The 17,639-nt window shown below is 35.3% G+C and overlaps 2 protein-coding genes across 52 annotated transcripts in view; one reads left to right on the top strand and one right to left on the bottom strand.

Moving 5' to 3' along the window:
* The window catches only part of CD302 (CD302 molecule), a 29,418-nt gene extending 24,765 nt beyond the window's left edge, over positions 1-4,653 (top strand). For both annotated transcript variants that reach the window (XM_009443542.5, XM_009443543.5), the window contains one exon: positions 1,449-4,653. In XM_009443542.5, the coding sequence (XP_009441817.1) occupies positions 1,449-1,651 (203 nt within the window). In that variant the 3' untranslated portion in view covers positions 1,652-4,653. The remainder of the gene's footprint in view (positions 1-1,448) is intronic.
* A 280-nt stretch (positions 4,654-4,933) lies between these two features.
* MARCHF7 (membrane associated ring-CH-type finger 7) overlaps positions 4,934-17,639 on the bottom strand; it is a 55,849-nt gene continuing 43,143 nt past the window's right edge. For 29 of the 50 annotated variants that reach the window (XM_009443470.5, XM_009443465.5, XM_054678768.2 and 26 more), the window contains 4 exons: positions 14,121-14,230; positions 10,473-10,586; positions 8,822-8,870; positions 4,934-6,217 (listed from right to left, as the gene is read on the bottom strand). In XM_009443470.5, coding sequence (XP_009441745.1) covers positions 6,159-6,217; positions 8,822-8,870; positions 10,473-10,586; positions 14,121-14,230 — 332 coding nt within the window. In that variant the 3' untranslated portion in view covers positions 4,934-6,158. 50 annotated transcript variants of the gene reach the window in all.

Below are 17,639 nucleotides of genomic sequence, written 5' to 3'. Positions count from 1 at the left end.
TTACTATGATCTTTCAGACTTTTCTATATTACTATCATGTAATTCCTATTTAAAGTAGATGCTACCGATTATGAAGCCATTATTGTACAATCATTAGTACACTGAAATAAAGTGTGTTCACACTGGTAAAGTTGAGGTTCTACACTGAAAATGGACTATGTTAATTCTAATAAAACTAACTACGGGGCTGGGCACGGTGGCCCACACCTGTAATCCCAGCACTCTGGGAGGCCGAGGGGGGCAGATCACTTGAAGCCAGGGGTTTCGGACCAACCTGGGCAACATGGCAAAACTGTCTCTACTAAAAATACAAAAATTAGCTGGACATCATGGCGTGCGCCTGTCATCTCAGCTACCCGGGCTGACACATGAGAATCCCTGGCACCCAGAAGGCGGAGGTTGCCGTAGCCAAAAACTATGGAAGAACCCCATTTGAACTCAGTTTACAGAATTCTTGGCTTTTTTTCATTTTAATGTCTTTAATGATACCACCACCAAATCTACCCTCACACCTTACCAAATCTTTACTACCAAATTTTATTTCAGGATTAAAAAGATAATTCACTTGGGGCCTTTTCCTCACTCCTCCCCAAAAATCCTGTCAATATTTGAAAAGTATCAATGGCTCTCCCTCACTTTAACAAATAATTTGGCCAAATTTCTCTCACTAATCTTAAATTCTTCCAGGTCTCATTTTAACAAGCACCAGTTGAAATAATGGGTATTATGAATATATTTAATAATAAAAAATCTGTCAAAATAATTCTGAAAAATTTTCACATTCTTTAGAGTCGATTACTATACATAATACAAGTACCTGCCCAAAAGTATGTTCGTTCTCCTAAACCAAGTTATTTTCCTCAATTTATTAAACTGGATTCTTATAGAAAGATTACAAGGGTTTGAATAGGCAAGAACTGCAAAGTTGTGCATACTTACAGAAATTTAGGGAAACACACAAAGAATGAATGAATGCAAAGACACACAAAACCAGGTACTTTACTGCAGGTCTTGGTGTTTTTTTCAGTTAAACAAATCTTAAATCCCCAAAGCCAGGTGAACCATTAAACCTCAATAATGTAACACATTATCTAAATACTATAATTCCTAAAGGGAACAGTAGGTCTGAATTTGTAGTCTTAGATCAGAAAGTAAAGCGAAGGAAGACAAACTGGAGCATGGTATATACTTGCGTAATTTCCACTATGGGGTCTTCAGTAGAGTGGAGAAGTGCACAACTTCCTAGAAAATTTGAGTACTATTCTTCAGGCTAAGAAATATAAATCTTGTTAGTAACAACAAATGCGAAATTTTTGGTTTTCTCATCAGTGTGGGAAATTCTCAACACAGAGAAATGTTTACACAAAACTACAGTTGTGCTCATCAAAATATACTTGCAACTTGTGTACCCTAATTTCCCAAATACTCTTTTGTCTTTTCCTTTTCAGATAACCACATTTTAATATCAGCATTGGTGATTGCTAGCACGGTAATTTTGACAGTTTTGGGAGCAATCATTTGGTTCCTGTACAAAAAACATTCTGATTCTCGTTTCACCACAGTTTTTTCAACCGCACCCCAATCACCTTATAATGAAGACTGTGTTTTGGTAGTTGGAGAAGAAAATGAATATCCTGTTCAATTTGACTAAGTTAAGTTTTTGGTAATCTTGCACTAAGACATCAACAAAATGCCCTGGCAGAGATAACTTGGGAAAGATTTTAATATAAAACTTGACATTGGATATTAGAGCTTTAATGGTATTCCTTATTCCAGTAACATTTTTATGTACTCATCTGCTGTGAAAAGTCTTTAGGTTCATTAAAAAAACAGGTTTTAGAAATGATCTTAGATCTAATATAGTGATTTTAAGCATCCCGTCAAAGGCAGAATCTGTCACTTGAATGAAGGAAAGCTTAAAGCCCAAGAAGCAGATAAAAATAAAAGCCCAGCCTATTTGTCTTGCCTGCTGTATCTTCCCTATTTAGTTGACCCACTTTAGTTTATATGTTTATTAGTAAACATGAAATGGGGAATAAGTGATTTTAAGTACATCCCATACATTTAAATATCTTTGATAATTGTTATTTTTTTTGGCAGATAATTCCTCTAGAATGTGTATCTTTTTATGATTTAGATGAAGAAAATTTTACAACTTTTAACACCCCACACCAATTTTAGTTTCATTACTTTTACACACACCATTTTATCACAAATGACTCAAGTTTTAATGAATGTTTATAAATCATTTGAAACAAAATATGATCGCTGTGTCCAGGATGGCATAGAGAAAGCTGGCAATTAGGTTAACACTTACATATTATAGTGCCCCTTTAAGGATTTCTGTCTTGCCACCATACCTTTTGTACTTTCCCCTATACAAGATGTATCTCATTCTCCTCAAGCATTTATAAATTTTTCCTTCAATGACATGAAAACTGTGTAAGCAAAAACCGAAGAAAAACACTTAAGTACAACTGTAGTGACAGTGATCAAAGTTTTCAGTGCATTTATTGTACATTTTAAGAAAAAGGTGAAAATCATTTGGGGAGTAAAAAAATGAAAAAGCTGAAACGAGTAATTTTCCTCACCATCAATAAACCAAAAACAGGAAAGATAAAGAATGTATAAATTTCACGTAAATTAGTCACGTATCACTTATCAATGGGGATACGTTCTAAGAAATGCATAGTTAGGGAATCTTGTGTGAAAATCAGCTTGTATTTACACAAACCCAGATGGTAGAGCCTATTTTGTCCCAAACCTACACAGCATGTTACTGTGCTGAATACTGCAGACAATTGTAACACAATATTTGTGTATCTAAATATAGAAAAGGTACAGTAAAAATATGGTCTACTAAGGAAACACTGTTCTATATGTGGTCCATTACTGACTGAAGTATACTGTCTAGAAGTCTGAGGCTCAAAGAAAAGTAATCCCTCTTCTGAATCCACACCCCATCAATTATCTTACTTTCTTCTGGGGAGATATACTATCTCACTAGCTTGACTAATGGCAACAAAGTTCCAGCTTGTGTAGTCTCTTTTTATTGACCACATGAATCGAAAACACTCATCACAATTAATGGCACTATCATTAATGAGACATGAGTAACTAAAAAGTGACAGAAAACTATTAACAGTGCGGCTACATGGTACTGAAAATGCAGGCATTACACCAGCTGTTACACAAGCACAAGCATGCTCTGTAAGAGCTTTACATTTCTGAGATTTTGTATAGTGATTGAGATGTCTATTTTATTATGGATAGACTATTACTAATGTCAATATTGAACACTACCCTGGAATTCCTGCCTGGTTTTCCTACCCAAATTGTACCACTCCTTGAAGAACTACAGGCACAGTAAAAAAATATGGCGTATTATGTGAACTAAAAGAGTTCTAAAGGAGTTCTTAAAGGAGTGGTAGAATTTGGGTAGGAAAGTGATTAAGTCCAACTTAAAACCAACAGTCTCAAACGTCTACAACTACAATGTCCAATGTCCAATGAGCCACTAGCCACATGAGGCTATTTAAGTAAATTTAGTTTAAAATCCAGTTTTCGAATTACATTAGCCACATTGTCAAGTGTTCAAATCACAGGTGGTTAGTGGCTCCTGTACAGGGCAACATACATTATAGAACATTTTCATTATAGGAAGTTTTATTGGGCAGTGCTGCTCTTAAATCCTACCTTCCATTCAACTCCCATACAACTTTCTTTTGTACATTTTGATACTTTCTACCTAATGGCAGCTCTTCCAAAATAGCTGCTTTAAACTCTGATTTAACTTTCAATATTTGGTTTCATTTTTCAACAGGCCAAGAGGCCTCTGGTAATGAAGTGCTATATATATATATGACGGAGTCTCACTGTGCTGCCCAGGCTACAGTGCAGTGGCTCGATCTTGGCTCTCTCCAATCTCCGCCTTGCAGGTTTTCAAGCAATTCTCCTGCCTCAGCCTCCTTAGTAGCTGGGACCACAGACATCTGTCACCACACCCAGCTAACTTTTTGTATTTTTGGTAGAGACGGGGTTTCGCCATATTGACTGGGCTGGTCTCAAACTCCTGACCTCAAGTGATCCACCCACCTTGGTCTCCCAAAGTGCTGGGATTACATGCGTGAGCCACCACACTTGGCCTACATTTTTTCTTTATATACCAGAACATCTATAACAGGCACCTTATCTACTCATTAGTGAAGAGATAATTGGATTACACAGGCAGGCTTGTTTACTACATCCAGAATGTAGAAACTGCTTTCTTCAACATCTTGGTTCTAGCTAGTAATAACAATATAATTCTTTGGCAGATATTCAGAATAACATTTTAAACTACATTTTCTTAGAAAATTGCATTCTTGTAGTGAGCAGTGTATGGTCTCTTTTGTTCAGAATTTAAAACTGATAACCAATGAAAGCCTTTTCTCTTATTCCTCTACCATCATTTACATGATAATCTGAAGCTAATATGACAATATTTAAATACTAAGTGGTACTAGGGAACTACAAGAATACTGTAAAGCTTAAGCCATTGTTATCACTGTCATTTAGCATTTAATAACAAAACTGTACAGAATTATGTGCATACCAATGAATGTTTTGTACCATCTAGTTAAATTTTTTAAATAAAGTTTTATGGGTTAAGCAGAAGACAACTGTCATACTGAATTTTATTAAAAGTATATATACTTCAAATTCAAAGCATCCCTTAGGACCCACAGAATATATTAAAACTACCACCCTTAAATTTTATATTTTTGCTTTAAGATAGACAATGCAAAGGTAACTGGCAAGAGGTGAGCAAATGTTTTAGAACATTTATATTATTGCTTAAAATGAGATTTGAAATTGTAATAAAATTCTTGGTTATGAAGTCTGATGTCTTCTTTGAGCACCAGTTTAAAAGGAAACATTTCAAACAGTAAAATAAATCAGTGTGTACTTTATTTTGAGCCAATGTTTTACATAAGACCAACAAACTAAGTGTGGGCAAACTGTTCAATCACTTTTGAGAAATTACATGGTTCCTATTTAGGTTTGAAAAAGTAGTTTGTTGCCATAACATCAGACCTTAAGGTGTTTTAAAGTGTATCCTAAGGGTACTGACAGAAGAAAAATACAGTGTTATGGAAGTATACACAACTCATGACCACACAGTATAGATCCATTCGTGGTGAATAATGTTCATCTGTTCTCCAAAGGTAGATATTAAGTCATCAAATAAATGCTCAGAATTACCAAGGAACAGTTAAAAAGGACCAGGATCCAAACAGGTTATTTATATATTTATCTATAAAGAAGTGACAACACTAAAAAACACATTGAAAACCAGTGTTTTAAACTCTGAATGTGGGATTTAAAAATATTCCATTAACTTGAGATTGCAATAATTTTTTTAAACCAAATAGCATTTGACTGGCAAGTCTCATATAATTTACAGCTGTAATATTCCTAAAAGGAATATCTACATACTATAGCCTATCAAATATAATCTGCATTTTGCAAATCAATACAAAAATCTATCCATCATTTATACATTTTATATTTATATACTTTTTAAAAATTAGATTTTATTGCTAGGTGAATTTGGAATTCAAATTAAATTTGGAAACTTAATAATGCTCTTCTCATAACCTTCTCCCCATTCTTTTTTTAATTTTTAAACACTGGAAGCAAATGATTATCAAAATGAGACTGCAACTTAAGGCATTTTAAAAGAAAAAATAATTAGGTGCCATATAGCATTTTATTTCAAAAGTATATTTTGTCCCACTTTTCTCACTAGCAAGAGTAAAACACAAACCTTTTTTCATAAATATGACTACAGTAATCATAACACAAAAAAGGGTTGATAGGCATTGCTTAGATATTTAAAACAAGGGTAATACTTTCCCACTCACCTAAAAGAAAAAACCTTTTTGATTACCAGTTTATAAACATCGGATTTGCTATGTTAAAAAGTCCAGCAGAATTTTAATTCAGCAACACTTGAGAATGAATATATATATACAGGCATACATGTGTATGTATATATTCATTTTATATATAGTCAATGTATTTATTAGGCATTCCCCCACAAAAGTAATTTATATTTAATGGCCATTTTTAATAAACACTTGTGTTCACAGATCATCCATCTGTCTTATATGAAGTTAGGCAATATCAAATGTCCTGTTATGGTCTCCGTCTTCTTCGGAATCATCCTCTGAAGCTGTTGAAAGAAAACAGGATGATCAAGAATGATTTTAAGGGGGATAAGAATGGGAAGTGTAAATATGAAGCCAGAACAGCAATGACTTGTAAAAACAAAAATCCCAATTTAGTATATTGTTTGATCAAAATGATAAGTTGTATGACAGGGTTAGGGTGGTCTGACTGTGGGTGATACCCAACCACAATTCTCCCCGCCCCCACATCGTTTTGTAATGTTATATCAATTTTTATAAAAATGAAAATGCTTAAAAATGTGGTTCAAGAGCATCTTCTAAAATGTTTCTGAGATCAATCTGTGTTCATAGTAGCTAATGATATATAAACACTAGGAAAAAAGTCAACTTAAGGCAAGTGCTCTCACACACCTGAGTAAAATCTGGCTTATTACCGCTGCATGTTTGGTGCATCCGATGAGAATGAAAAGAAATGTACATAGAATAAGAGGTTATGGGTGTTCTTGCAATTTACATCAAAGCTATGTCTATACAATGCCAAGATAAAAGTTCATTTAGTAAGTCAAAAAAGCTTCATATAGACACAGCCTAAATTAAAATAATTGGATTCAGTAAAAACCTACTGTTGAGATTATTCCCCTGTCTCCACACTGTCAGAAACTTACCACTTTTGCAACATTTCTGACCTCAATTTATTCAAGTCACTAGTGGCTCAAGAGTTAAAAATAAAGCATCCTGGGTGTCTTTAGGAAAGACATAGTAAGTATAAAACTATGAATTCTATGAACTGCTTTGCACATGAAAGAAAATGCAAGCTCACTAAAATAAACATCTAACCAGCATCTTTCCCCCATTATAGGGCAAAACGGTTTAATGCCCTCTCTTTTTATATTTACATTGGACAAATTAAGAGCATCCAACAAATGGAATCAACCTAGGGCAAAGCACAGAAAAACTATGCAACACTAATAGATTTAAATCCATTTAATAAATGACAAAGCATATAACTAAGTCATGACTGATATAAACTCTACTGTTAAGTTTTATGCTCTATCACTGAGAAATACCAAACTAAAAAATTACAGCTTATTAAGGAACTTCTTGTGTTTTTCCATTTAACTCCACTCCACAGGAGAGGATAATTTAGTCAGAACCCATTTCAGAATGTACTAATACTCTGATATTTAGGGGTTAACTTGCAGCACCCTTGTCTTTCATGCTTATTTGAGTATGGACATATTTCACCTCCATCTTTTTCTTCCCACATGTTAGGAGCAGACAATACTATGTTTAAGAAACTAAATTTTAAACGAGAATGTTAGTTTTTTAAAATGGAGAAATCTGGGGAAAACATACACTGAAACAAATTACTATCATGACGTTGGACAAAGTATAAATTGTAATTTAAAAAAACAAAGAAGAGACCTTTGTATTAGGCCAACCTAAGGGATCTGAAAGAAGGTATAAAGGGAAAAAATTTTATACCAAGTGAATTCACACTGACTTTCTTTTCACATATCCTAATTAAAACTGTGAAAATGTTACCTGGTTTCATCTCAAAACCTTTAAAAACTTGAAAGTAGTATAGACTTAATGACAAAAATCTATGTTTTAGATTATCTAGAATTAAAAAGTTCCTATGAGGACTAAGTCCTTTTTAAACCTTACTTCAAAGGATGCTGAGCTTTCTCTAAAAGTAAAAATGTTATGCACACTATAGATAACACTCCAAATAGTCTGAAGATGAGTATAGAAGTATTCAACTGAAGAATACATATTTTAAAAAGACACTTTGGATAGTGTTTTGGAATGGGCAACAAAGGGTGAAAAAGTAAAATATGTAGGGGTTGGGTGGGGTAATCTTCAATTTCTAGAAACTATTCCAGAGCCACCAATACCTGTGCCCACATGGTATGAAGCACACTGGAAATTACAGGACATTAAGAAGAGGGTAGGCTGTACAGATGCCTGTAGAGATTTGAGAATTAAGTGCCTTCACTTATAATCCCAGCCAGAAATCCTGATGCTGGAATGTGATCTTAAGAGATTTGAGCTGTTGGCAGAGCTGGCTACCTATTAAAGGTCCATGAGGACCTACAAAAAGCCAAAAAAAACCCACCACCACCACCACCACCAACAAAAAACCCACAAAACAAAGCCCTTAATGGCTTCTGATATGGATTCAGAATTAGGACTCCTTGTCCCATATTTTCCTGGAATCATAGGTAAGCCCAGGAATAATCTCTTATGATCTAACAAACCTGAGTAACAGGTAAAATTTCTTACCAGAAACGAAACAAAACAAAATCCTAACAGATTAAGAAATGTTGGTTTGATTAGTAGTTAAGATTTATGCCTTTTTTATTATAAATCCTGAAATCAAGGTGATCAACAATAAATTTCTCTTTGGAAAAAAAAAAGTAAAATGCAGTTAAAATTACATGCTTCCATACCTTAAAATATGCTTAAAAAAAAAAACAAACTAATGTCAGTTTCCCAACCCATATTTCCCAAATCAATCATGTTGGTATTACTAAGCCTATAAATGAGCTCTAATTTGGCAGAACAGAGTATATACTTAGGTTTTGCTTTGGGTTTAATTTGCAAAAGTAAATTCAACAAGTCTGGGGAGGGGAAATTCCACCTACTTTCGAGATCTTCCATATGTGCCTGAAGAGTTCTTGCAAGGTTAATAAACTAGAAACAATGCAGAAAGAAATACAGTAGTTTAAATGTTGCAAATGGATCTAAAGAGAGAATCAGTATAGGAGATTCATTTCTACTTAAAAAGTCAAACATCAGTTTAAGCCTTTAAATAGGGGGTTTTCTCCCCCCAACATCAAAAATCACAAGCTTAATGGCATTAATTTTTAAATGTTTTATATAATCTTTATAATCATGTAGAAACCAGTTTTTTAAAATTGGGAGCAGATACAATAATTTTATCCAATGATATTGTCTTCTTATAAACACTTCAAAAAATTATGAAATGGAGGAAAAAAAACAAAAAACAAAAAACCACCCTTGTATTTGGACCCAAATAAATTCAGTTTCAGTGGGCACACACACACACACAAAAAAAACTCCCAAGAACCAATATTTTCCTACCTAAATTTGATAAAAGTATACAGTTCTATACATTAAAAAAAATCCTAATGACTTCCACTTTGGAGTATCATCCAAAATTCTGTAATTTTCCACTGTAAAACTTGTTAATATGAACTTTTAAAAACACATGAATTCAAAAGTTCTTACATGTTTTATATGGTTTATTCATCCTGAAGACTTAAGGTACCTTTTTAGAAATCATTTTACGGTATTAAGGTTTTAGGGGCTCACAATTTGTAAAGTACTTAGAAGTCAAGAGATCTTTGCTCAAATTCTGAATGCTCTTGATAGATAATATGAATGTTCTTCAATGGTAATTATCTGTTAACCAGCTCACTGGAATAATGTCCACATGATAAAATAAATAAAAATTTTTTACTAATTTAGAAGGAGTATTACATACATTGAATTGCAGTTATTTGATAATTTTCAAAATAAAAACATTACATGAACTCTACTACACTTTCATCACCGAAGTTAACATATAAGAAAGTTTGAAGGATATACTTATGAACACATTTCAAGACATGAAGTGTTCAGAATGCTACAATAATGGCAGATATATAGAGACCCTAGCCCTTGCTACACAAAATGGCCCAGACAGCAAAGCATAAAGTTTCCTCTGGTACACTGACACAAAGAGCATCATTTACTTATAAATACCTAACATACAGCTGGCCAAAATGTTGTATTATGGCTAACAGCACACACAGTAAACAACCAACTATTCCATATCTAAAATACTTTGTAATATGGACACTTAAAAATTAGTACACTGGTAATCTTTTGTAGAACAGTAACAAATAAATTGAAGTTAATTTCCCATACTCTTTGGCTTTTGGAGTTCAATTTCAGGTTTCTAAGTGATAATACTGAGGTTTTGTTTTAATAATAAAAAGCCCATTTTCCCTCGATGTTTCCAATTCTGTTTTTCAATGAAATACATTCCAATTACCTTTGAGAGCTAGAAAATTACTTCTTTCTCTAAAATAACTTTATGAGAAAATCAGGCTGCTTGTTATAGAAGACAGCAATTTCCATTAAATCTACGGTATCTTTATTTTTAAGAAACATTTAAAAAATAAAAGCTTCCCAAAGGAAATAAGATGTCAACATATGAAACAATCTGCTTTCCAAGGCACACACTTGCTGCATCATACCCTCCCTCTCCCCAACTTCATTATTACTTACTCGGACACGTGTGCTTGGTTCATTTGTATTTCCCATCATATCAGAAAAGCTTTGTTCGCACAAGTGCAATAACACCACTAGGTAGAGACCAGAGCTGATAAACTCATACTCAGCCTTCAACAGGGAAGCAAACAGGAGAAAAGAAAAATACAGAGAATGAAAAATTAGTAGAATTGAGATTGATACTCACAGTATACTGATAAACTAGAGGAAATGTATTCATATCCAGTTCCTAATAAGGGATACAATGCCATTTATTGAGGAAAAAAGACTATCCTTTATAATTTCATAAAATTTTACTTTTTATTCTCACATAGTCTTCTTTAGTGTAATGACTTTATATAAAAATGGAACTTTTAAATAATTTAATGGTGGAATGAATGCTTTGGTTTTCTATAAAGCTCATAGATTTAATTATACAAATGGCTATAGCTATATATATTTAGTTAAAAATTACATTTCATCTATAGCTATGCCAATATACTGCTGTAACTAAAATCTATTCTGACAGCTCAAGTGTTTTTCTGTGTAATATGATGAACATAAAGGCATAAATAAAAGAATGAATTAATAAAGGTAAGAGATTAATCATTCACACAAAAATTTGTAGTTGGTAAAAACAGTTCTTCAATTCAAAACTGTTCTGTTGTGTTAACCTAAAAGGAAGAAACTGAGACGAAATTTAACAGAGTTTATTTTAGTCAAGGTGCAGGACTGCTGCCAGGCTCCCACTTCCAAGCTGCCTTGGGGAGAGTGCTCCAGAGAACAAAAGAAAGGCTCAAATTTTTAAAGAAAAAAGGACAAATCAGGAAGGGAGAGATAACAAAAGTTGTTCATTCTGAATTCTCAACATTGGTTTACAGAAATAACGTTGGTTAGTGATTGGCTATACACTATTGAACTATAGGGTATATGACATTTTATAGCTACTTGGCACTAGTTAGTCTAGAGGCCCCAAAGCAAGTGGTGTATTTAGCTCAAGGGAGAGTGAGATGAGAATGCTGTTACATTTTAAATACCTCTCTGAACCTGACAATTTAAAGGGGCTCATATTCCTCAGATTAAAAGTTTCTCTTTTCCCCCCACAGTTGTTTTCAAGCCATGAATACAAATCATAAATATAGTATTATTAATAATCTAATCTGTCCTGTAATTTTTACAGTGAACTATTTACAAACTGAATTGGGCAACTGGTTCATCAGACGTTAAGAACTCTATGTTCTTAGTACCAACTTCAGCAAGTAACTGATTATCAGAGTCTACTGAGTATTCAAGAAATTTGAGGCCATGTGCGGTGGCTCACACCTATAATCCCAGCATTTTGGGAGGCTGGAGTGGGTGGATCACTTGAGGTCAGGAGTTCAAGAACAGCCTGGCCAACACGGTGAAACCCCATCTCTACTAAAAATACAAGAATTAGCTGGGTGTGGTGGCAGGAACCTGTAACACCAGCTACTTGGGAGGCTGAGGCAGGAGAATCGCTTGAACCCGGGAGGTGGAGGTTGCAGTTGGCCGAGATCATGCCATTGCACTCCAGCCTGGGTGACAAGAGTGAAACTCCGTCTCAAAAAAAAAAAGAAATGATTCACTTAATAATTATTGTTGCTTATTTTTAACTTGAAATAATATATCCAGAACATTTTTAAAAAATTTTAAACGGGGCCAGGCACGGTGGCTCACGCCTGTAATCCCAGCACTTTGGGAGGCTGAGGCAGGTGGCTCACCTGAGGTCAGGAGTTCAAGACCAGCCTGGCCAACATGGTGAAGCCCCGTCCCTACTAAAAATTCAAAAAATTAGCCTGGTGTGGAGGCGGGTGGCAATCCCACCTACTTGGGAGGCTGAGGCAAGAGAATCGCTTAAACTCAGGAGGCAGAGGTTGTCGTGAGCTGAGATTGCACCACTGCACTCCAGCCTGGGCAACAAGGAAGGCTCCATCTCAAAAAAAAAAAAAAAAATTAAATGGTTATCACCTTGCAAAAGATCAAGCCACTGGTTAATGTGGAAATAGACTTATTAAACTAATCACTTAAAATCAGTGTAGCTATCAGGCCACTAGAATCTATTATTCATACAGAACAAACAAGTTAAAACCAGAAAGTTTAATCAAGGCTGTCACTGTTTTTACAATGACTCCACCTAATATTTCCTAAAACTTCTAAAGAATATGGGTCATTAAAATGCTTAGAAAATAAAAACATTCCTGAGATCAAAAAGGAAAAGGCATGACAGAGCGAGACTCCATCTCAAAAAAACAAAAACAAAAACAAAAAAAAAAAAAAGGAAAAAACTGCCTTTGAGAGACAGGATGAAGCATCTCAGGAAGGAAGATGGCAGGAGAAACAAACCTTTTGAAAGCTACTCTCATTTTGAGAAGACAAGTTATGTATTTATATTTATCTCTCCATGATTCCACTTTTCCATGTTTCCCCTGGTTTTTAAATACCAATGCTCAGCCAGCTACAGAGAACTCCCTGGGGATTTAAAACATTTCATTGCTGAAAGTGATTTTTTTGGGACAACTAGTGCATCAGAGAATAAAACAACATAACTGGCATTAGAGTAGCACCTGTGCTACATTAACTACTTAATGTTTTCATTCTTTAGATCAGTGATTCTTTATCTGGATCCAAACAATTAGCTTCAAAGGATCTGGGAATCCCTTAGAGACAGAATTTGTGTCTATATATTTTATAAGAAGGGTACATAGTTTTAATCAGATTTTCAAAGGGTATCTATTATTCCCACATTTAAAAAAAAGTGGTTCAGAAAATATCATATATTAATGTATGATTCTATTTGTATGAAATATCCAGGATAAGTAAATCCATAAAACAACACAGACTGGTAGTTGCCAGGGGCTGAGAGCACAGAATGGGGAGCAACTGTTTAATGGGTAGAGGGTTTTCTTTTGGAGTGATGAAAATGTTTTGGAACTAAACAGAGATGGTGGCTGCACAAAATGGTTTTTATGTTTTGTAAATCTCATTCAATATAATAAAAGAGGGGAGGCCCATTATCCCTACATTTAAAAAGTGTTTTTGTTTTCTGTTTTGTAGAGACCGGGTCTTGCTATGTTGCTGAGGCTGGTCTCAAACTCCTGGCCTCAAACAGTCATCCCGTCTTAGCCTCCCAAAGTGCTAGGTATAAGTGTGAGCCATTGTAGTACCTGGCCAAAAAGTGTTTTTCAAGCACTTCATGCATTCCTTTTACAGCATATCTTTGTTTGTTTTTTTTAAACAAATATGCTAACCACACTTCAACAATTTGGCTCTAAAGTCACCCTTGTAATCTCCTTAAACACACATCTGCCCCACCTCCCGAATTTTCCTTCAGTAAAGAAAAAGGAGGAAATTATTGAGCTCTTCATTCTAACTGTATCATTTATGCATCTCAAAAAACTTACAGCTATGGGGAAATAAGGTTGGCATCCCTATTTTGGAACAACTTTCCTAAGCTTAAGGGAAAAATAAAAAAAAAAAGTATGAAATTCTAACACCTAATGCAGTAACAGAATTATGTTAAGAACATTATCACTGTTATTATTATTATTTTAATGCAAGGTTTCTGACCATGATTTAATCTTTTCTTCAAGAGCTGTCCTTGAAGCACAGAATAGACACTTACCAAATTAGGCAAAATATACTAACTTGTTCATTTGCATGAGCTCTATGTAGTTCATGAATATCAAAATCCTCCAGGTTAAGCTCCAACTTCTCTTTACATAGTTCACAGGTGGTTACAGCTTCTAATGAAGAACCTGGTAAAAATTAAATTACAAATAAAGCTTAGTTTTATAATGTCTTCATAAAACACTTTTCCTCGTTAAGTTTTAAGCTTAAAATAAATAAAACCTTAAAGGAAAGAAGAAGAAAAGGAAATATTACATTTCTGCAGTAAACCAGTAATGTCCCCTAATACAGCAGTCTATAATATCCAATGTGCACATCAGGTCCTGCCCTATGATAATAAGCCACCACCATTATTTAGATACCTTGGTTGTTTTCTTCCTCCCAGATACTCATACATCCTTGATCATGGGAAGCAGACAGAGGCAATGGAATGTCATCTGTACTTCCTACTTCCTCCTTAAGTACTTTGACGTGATGCCATGAAAACAATGTTTAGTGATGTAACATCTCAAACACCTAGTTACACACCCAAGCCAGTATCTTTGATGTGACAACACATACCTCACATACCTAAGACCTTTTGGAGTTTAAGGAATGTGTCTGCCTTACTTGCTAGAATGGGAAAAAAGGGACCCCACCCTTGTCCAAATAAAAACAGCTCCCTTCAGTCATAAAAGGAATTGGTCTTTATATATGCTGCAACATGAACTTTAAAAACATTATGCTAAATGAAATAAGACAGATACAAAAGGACAAATATTTTATGATTCTACTTACATAAAATATCTGGAATATGCAAATTCAGAGAGACAGAAAGTAGACCACAAGTTACTAGGGATTTGGCAGAGAAGGGAATAGGAAGTAAGGAGTTACTGCTTAATGGTTAGCGTTTCTGTCTGGAATGATAAACAATTTTGGAAATAGGAGTGATGGTTGCACAACACTGTGAATGGATCCAACTGTATACTTAAAAATGGTCAAAATGGCATATTTTATGTTATTTATCTACTTGTTTTTACCAAACCTTTTTTTAAAAAGAAAAAGAAAACTTCCATATTCATTCAACATTTGATTATTCCTAAGCTTTTTGGTTCCAATTTGGTAGGTAGTAGTCTTGTGTAATTAAACTTATAGGTTCTTTCTGCCTTTTCCTTTGTTTGTTTATATTTAGAGAGGGTTTCAAATGGGAAAATGGCCTTAAAATTAGGGTAGATAGGTTTAAATTCAATTCAACTAACATTTGTTGAGTGATTGTTAGGTGCAAGCAATTAATTAGAGGTTTTGGAGATTCAAAAAAGATTAAGTAGTAGGCCCTGCCTTCAAGGAGCTCATAAAACTCTAATAACTAGTGTTAGAATTTTTTAAGAGTAAAATTTGGCATAAGGTCCAAGACAGCAGTAACTTATGTACATTTTCTAGAAAACAGCTGAAAGTGAGTGCTAATCTGAAGAAGTATGCTGTCTCAAAATGGGCTGTAGTCAAATTACATTGAGTTTTCACTATATTTTGAGTATATGAATGAAACCAAGCGTCTTTTTGGAGTCTAGCATACATGAAAATGTAATATGGACCTTGGAGATAATTTACTACAGATTCTCTTATATCTTAGGGCTTCATTTTCTTCCTCTATGGAGTAAGAGCCTTATTAAGGTCATTCAAAAAGGCTACACTCAGCCGGGAGCAACCCATTTATTTCTACATGTTTTTTCTGGAGACAAGATCTCACTCTGCTGCCTAGCCTGGAGTGCAGTGGCATGATCATGGCTCGCTGCAGCCTCTAACTCATGGGCTCAAAGGATCCTCTCACCTTGTCCTGTTGGATTACAGGCGTGAGCCACCACAGCCAGCCTACTCCTGTATTTCTTAATCAGGGCTCTCTCCATTACACCCTGAATTGCATCTGCCTAAACTTGTACTAGACTTATTTTATTCATCTTTGTATATCCTGTAGACTTTAGCAATCCAAACATAGTAGCTTCTTAATAAATGCTTAAATAAATCTCTCACAGAATGAACCTTCTACCAGATGGGGTCTTTGTGCAGCTCTGAGAAATACTTCTCAGATGCCTATCAGGAAAGTTCAGTTGCTGAGACCTATACATTGAATTGGCCATATCTTGAAAAGCACTTATTATAACCTTATAAAACTAACTCCAGGCCAGGTATGGTGGCTCACGCCTGTAATCCCAGCACTTTGGGAGGCTGCCGAGGCAGGTGGATCACTTGAGGCAAGGAGTTCGAGATCAGCCTGGCCAACTTGAAAAAACTCCATCTCTACTAAAAATACAAAAAATTAGCCAGGGGTGGTGGTGTGCACCTATAATCACAGCTAACTTAGGAGGCTGAGGCAGGAGAATCACTAGAACTCGGGAGGCAGAGGTTGCAGTAAGCTGAGATTGTGCCACTGCACTCCAGCCTGGTGACAGAACAAGACTCCGTCTCAAAAAACAAAAACAAACTAACTCCCATTTAATTTAATCGCATACTTACCATGTGCCTGGTACAGTGGGAAACTATGAACAATAACTCTTTTGACATTCATTAACAACTTTATGAGGTATTATTCAATTTTACTCAAGATGGAACTGAGGCCCAACCCTAGTCCTACTTAAGAATCTTTAAGAGTGAATCTGAATCATCTGTTTTTTTTTTTTTTTTTTTTTTTTTTGAGACTGAGTGTCACTCTTGTCACCCAGGCTGGAGTGCAATGGGGTGATCTCGGCTCACTGCAAACTCCACCTCCTGGGTTCAAGTGATTCTCTTGCCTCAGCCTCCCGAGTAGCTGGGATTACAGGTGTGCGCCACCACACCCAGCTAATTTCTGTATTTTCAGTAGAGATGGGGTTTCACCATGTTGGCCAGGCTGGTCTTGAACTCCTGACCTCAGGTGCTCCACCTGCCTCAGCCTCCCAAAGTGCTGGGATTACAGGTGTGAGCCACCATGCCTGGCCCATCTGTATTTTTAAAAACTCCAGTGGGTGATTCTCATCAGCAGCCAGGGTTTAGAACCAATGTTAAGAAACATGCTCAAGACCCTATAGCTAGCTAAGTGTTCCAGTAAACATTCCAAATTGGGCTTGTCTAACTTCAAAAAGCCAATGTTCTTAAACAATAAACTGTATTATCTGTTTTCCTCCATATCCAGCACTAATAATTCAATTGTGTGTATCAGAAGTTGAGTCAAGTTGTTGTTGTTCATTTTGGTAATAGCTAACATTTCTGGGCCCTTAAGTGTCAAAATACTAAGCACTTTACATGTAATCTCTCATTTAGTCCTTCTAACACCTCAGGGCAGTGACTAACAAAACCTGTGAGTCACTGTAACACCATATAGCTCAGAGAAAAGGCAGTTCCAGGTGAGACAGCTTGTTCAGAGCCCTTGAGCTCAGACTAGCTTAGAAGAAAAGATACTGCTTTCTCCTCTTGTGCCCCCTAGGGGTCTACTGCTCACCACTTGACTACCACATTACTGGGAGCCTCAGGAATTTTCCCAGTATCCCCATAATCTCCAACTTGAACCCAACTCCTCCAACAGAT

The sequence above is a fragment of the Pan troglodytes genome, chromosome 13 (assembly GCF_028858775.2).
Source record: "Pan troglodytes isolate AG18354 chromosome 13, NHGRI_mPanTro3-v2.0_pri, whole genome shotgun sequence".
NCBI classification, from domain to species: domain Eukaryota; kingdom Metazoa; phylum Chordata; class Mammalia; order Primates; family Hominidae; genus Pan; species Pan troglodytes.
The sequence above is the reverse complement of the archived record's forward strand: the minus strand, read 5'-3'. Positions and strand labels throughout refer to the sequence as shown.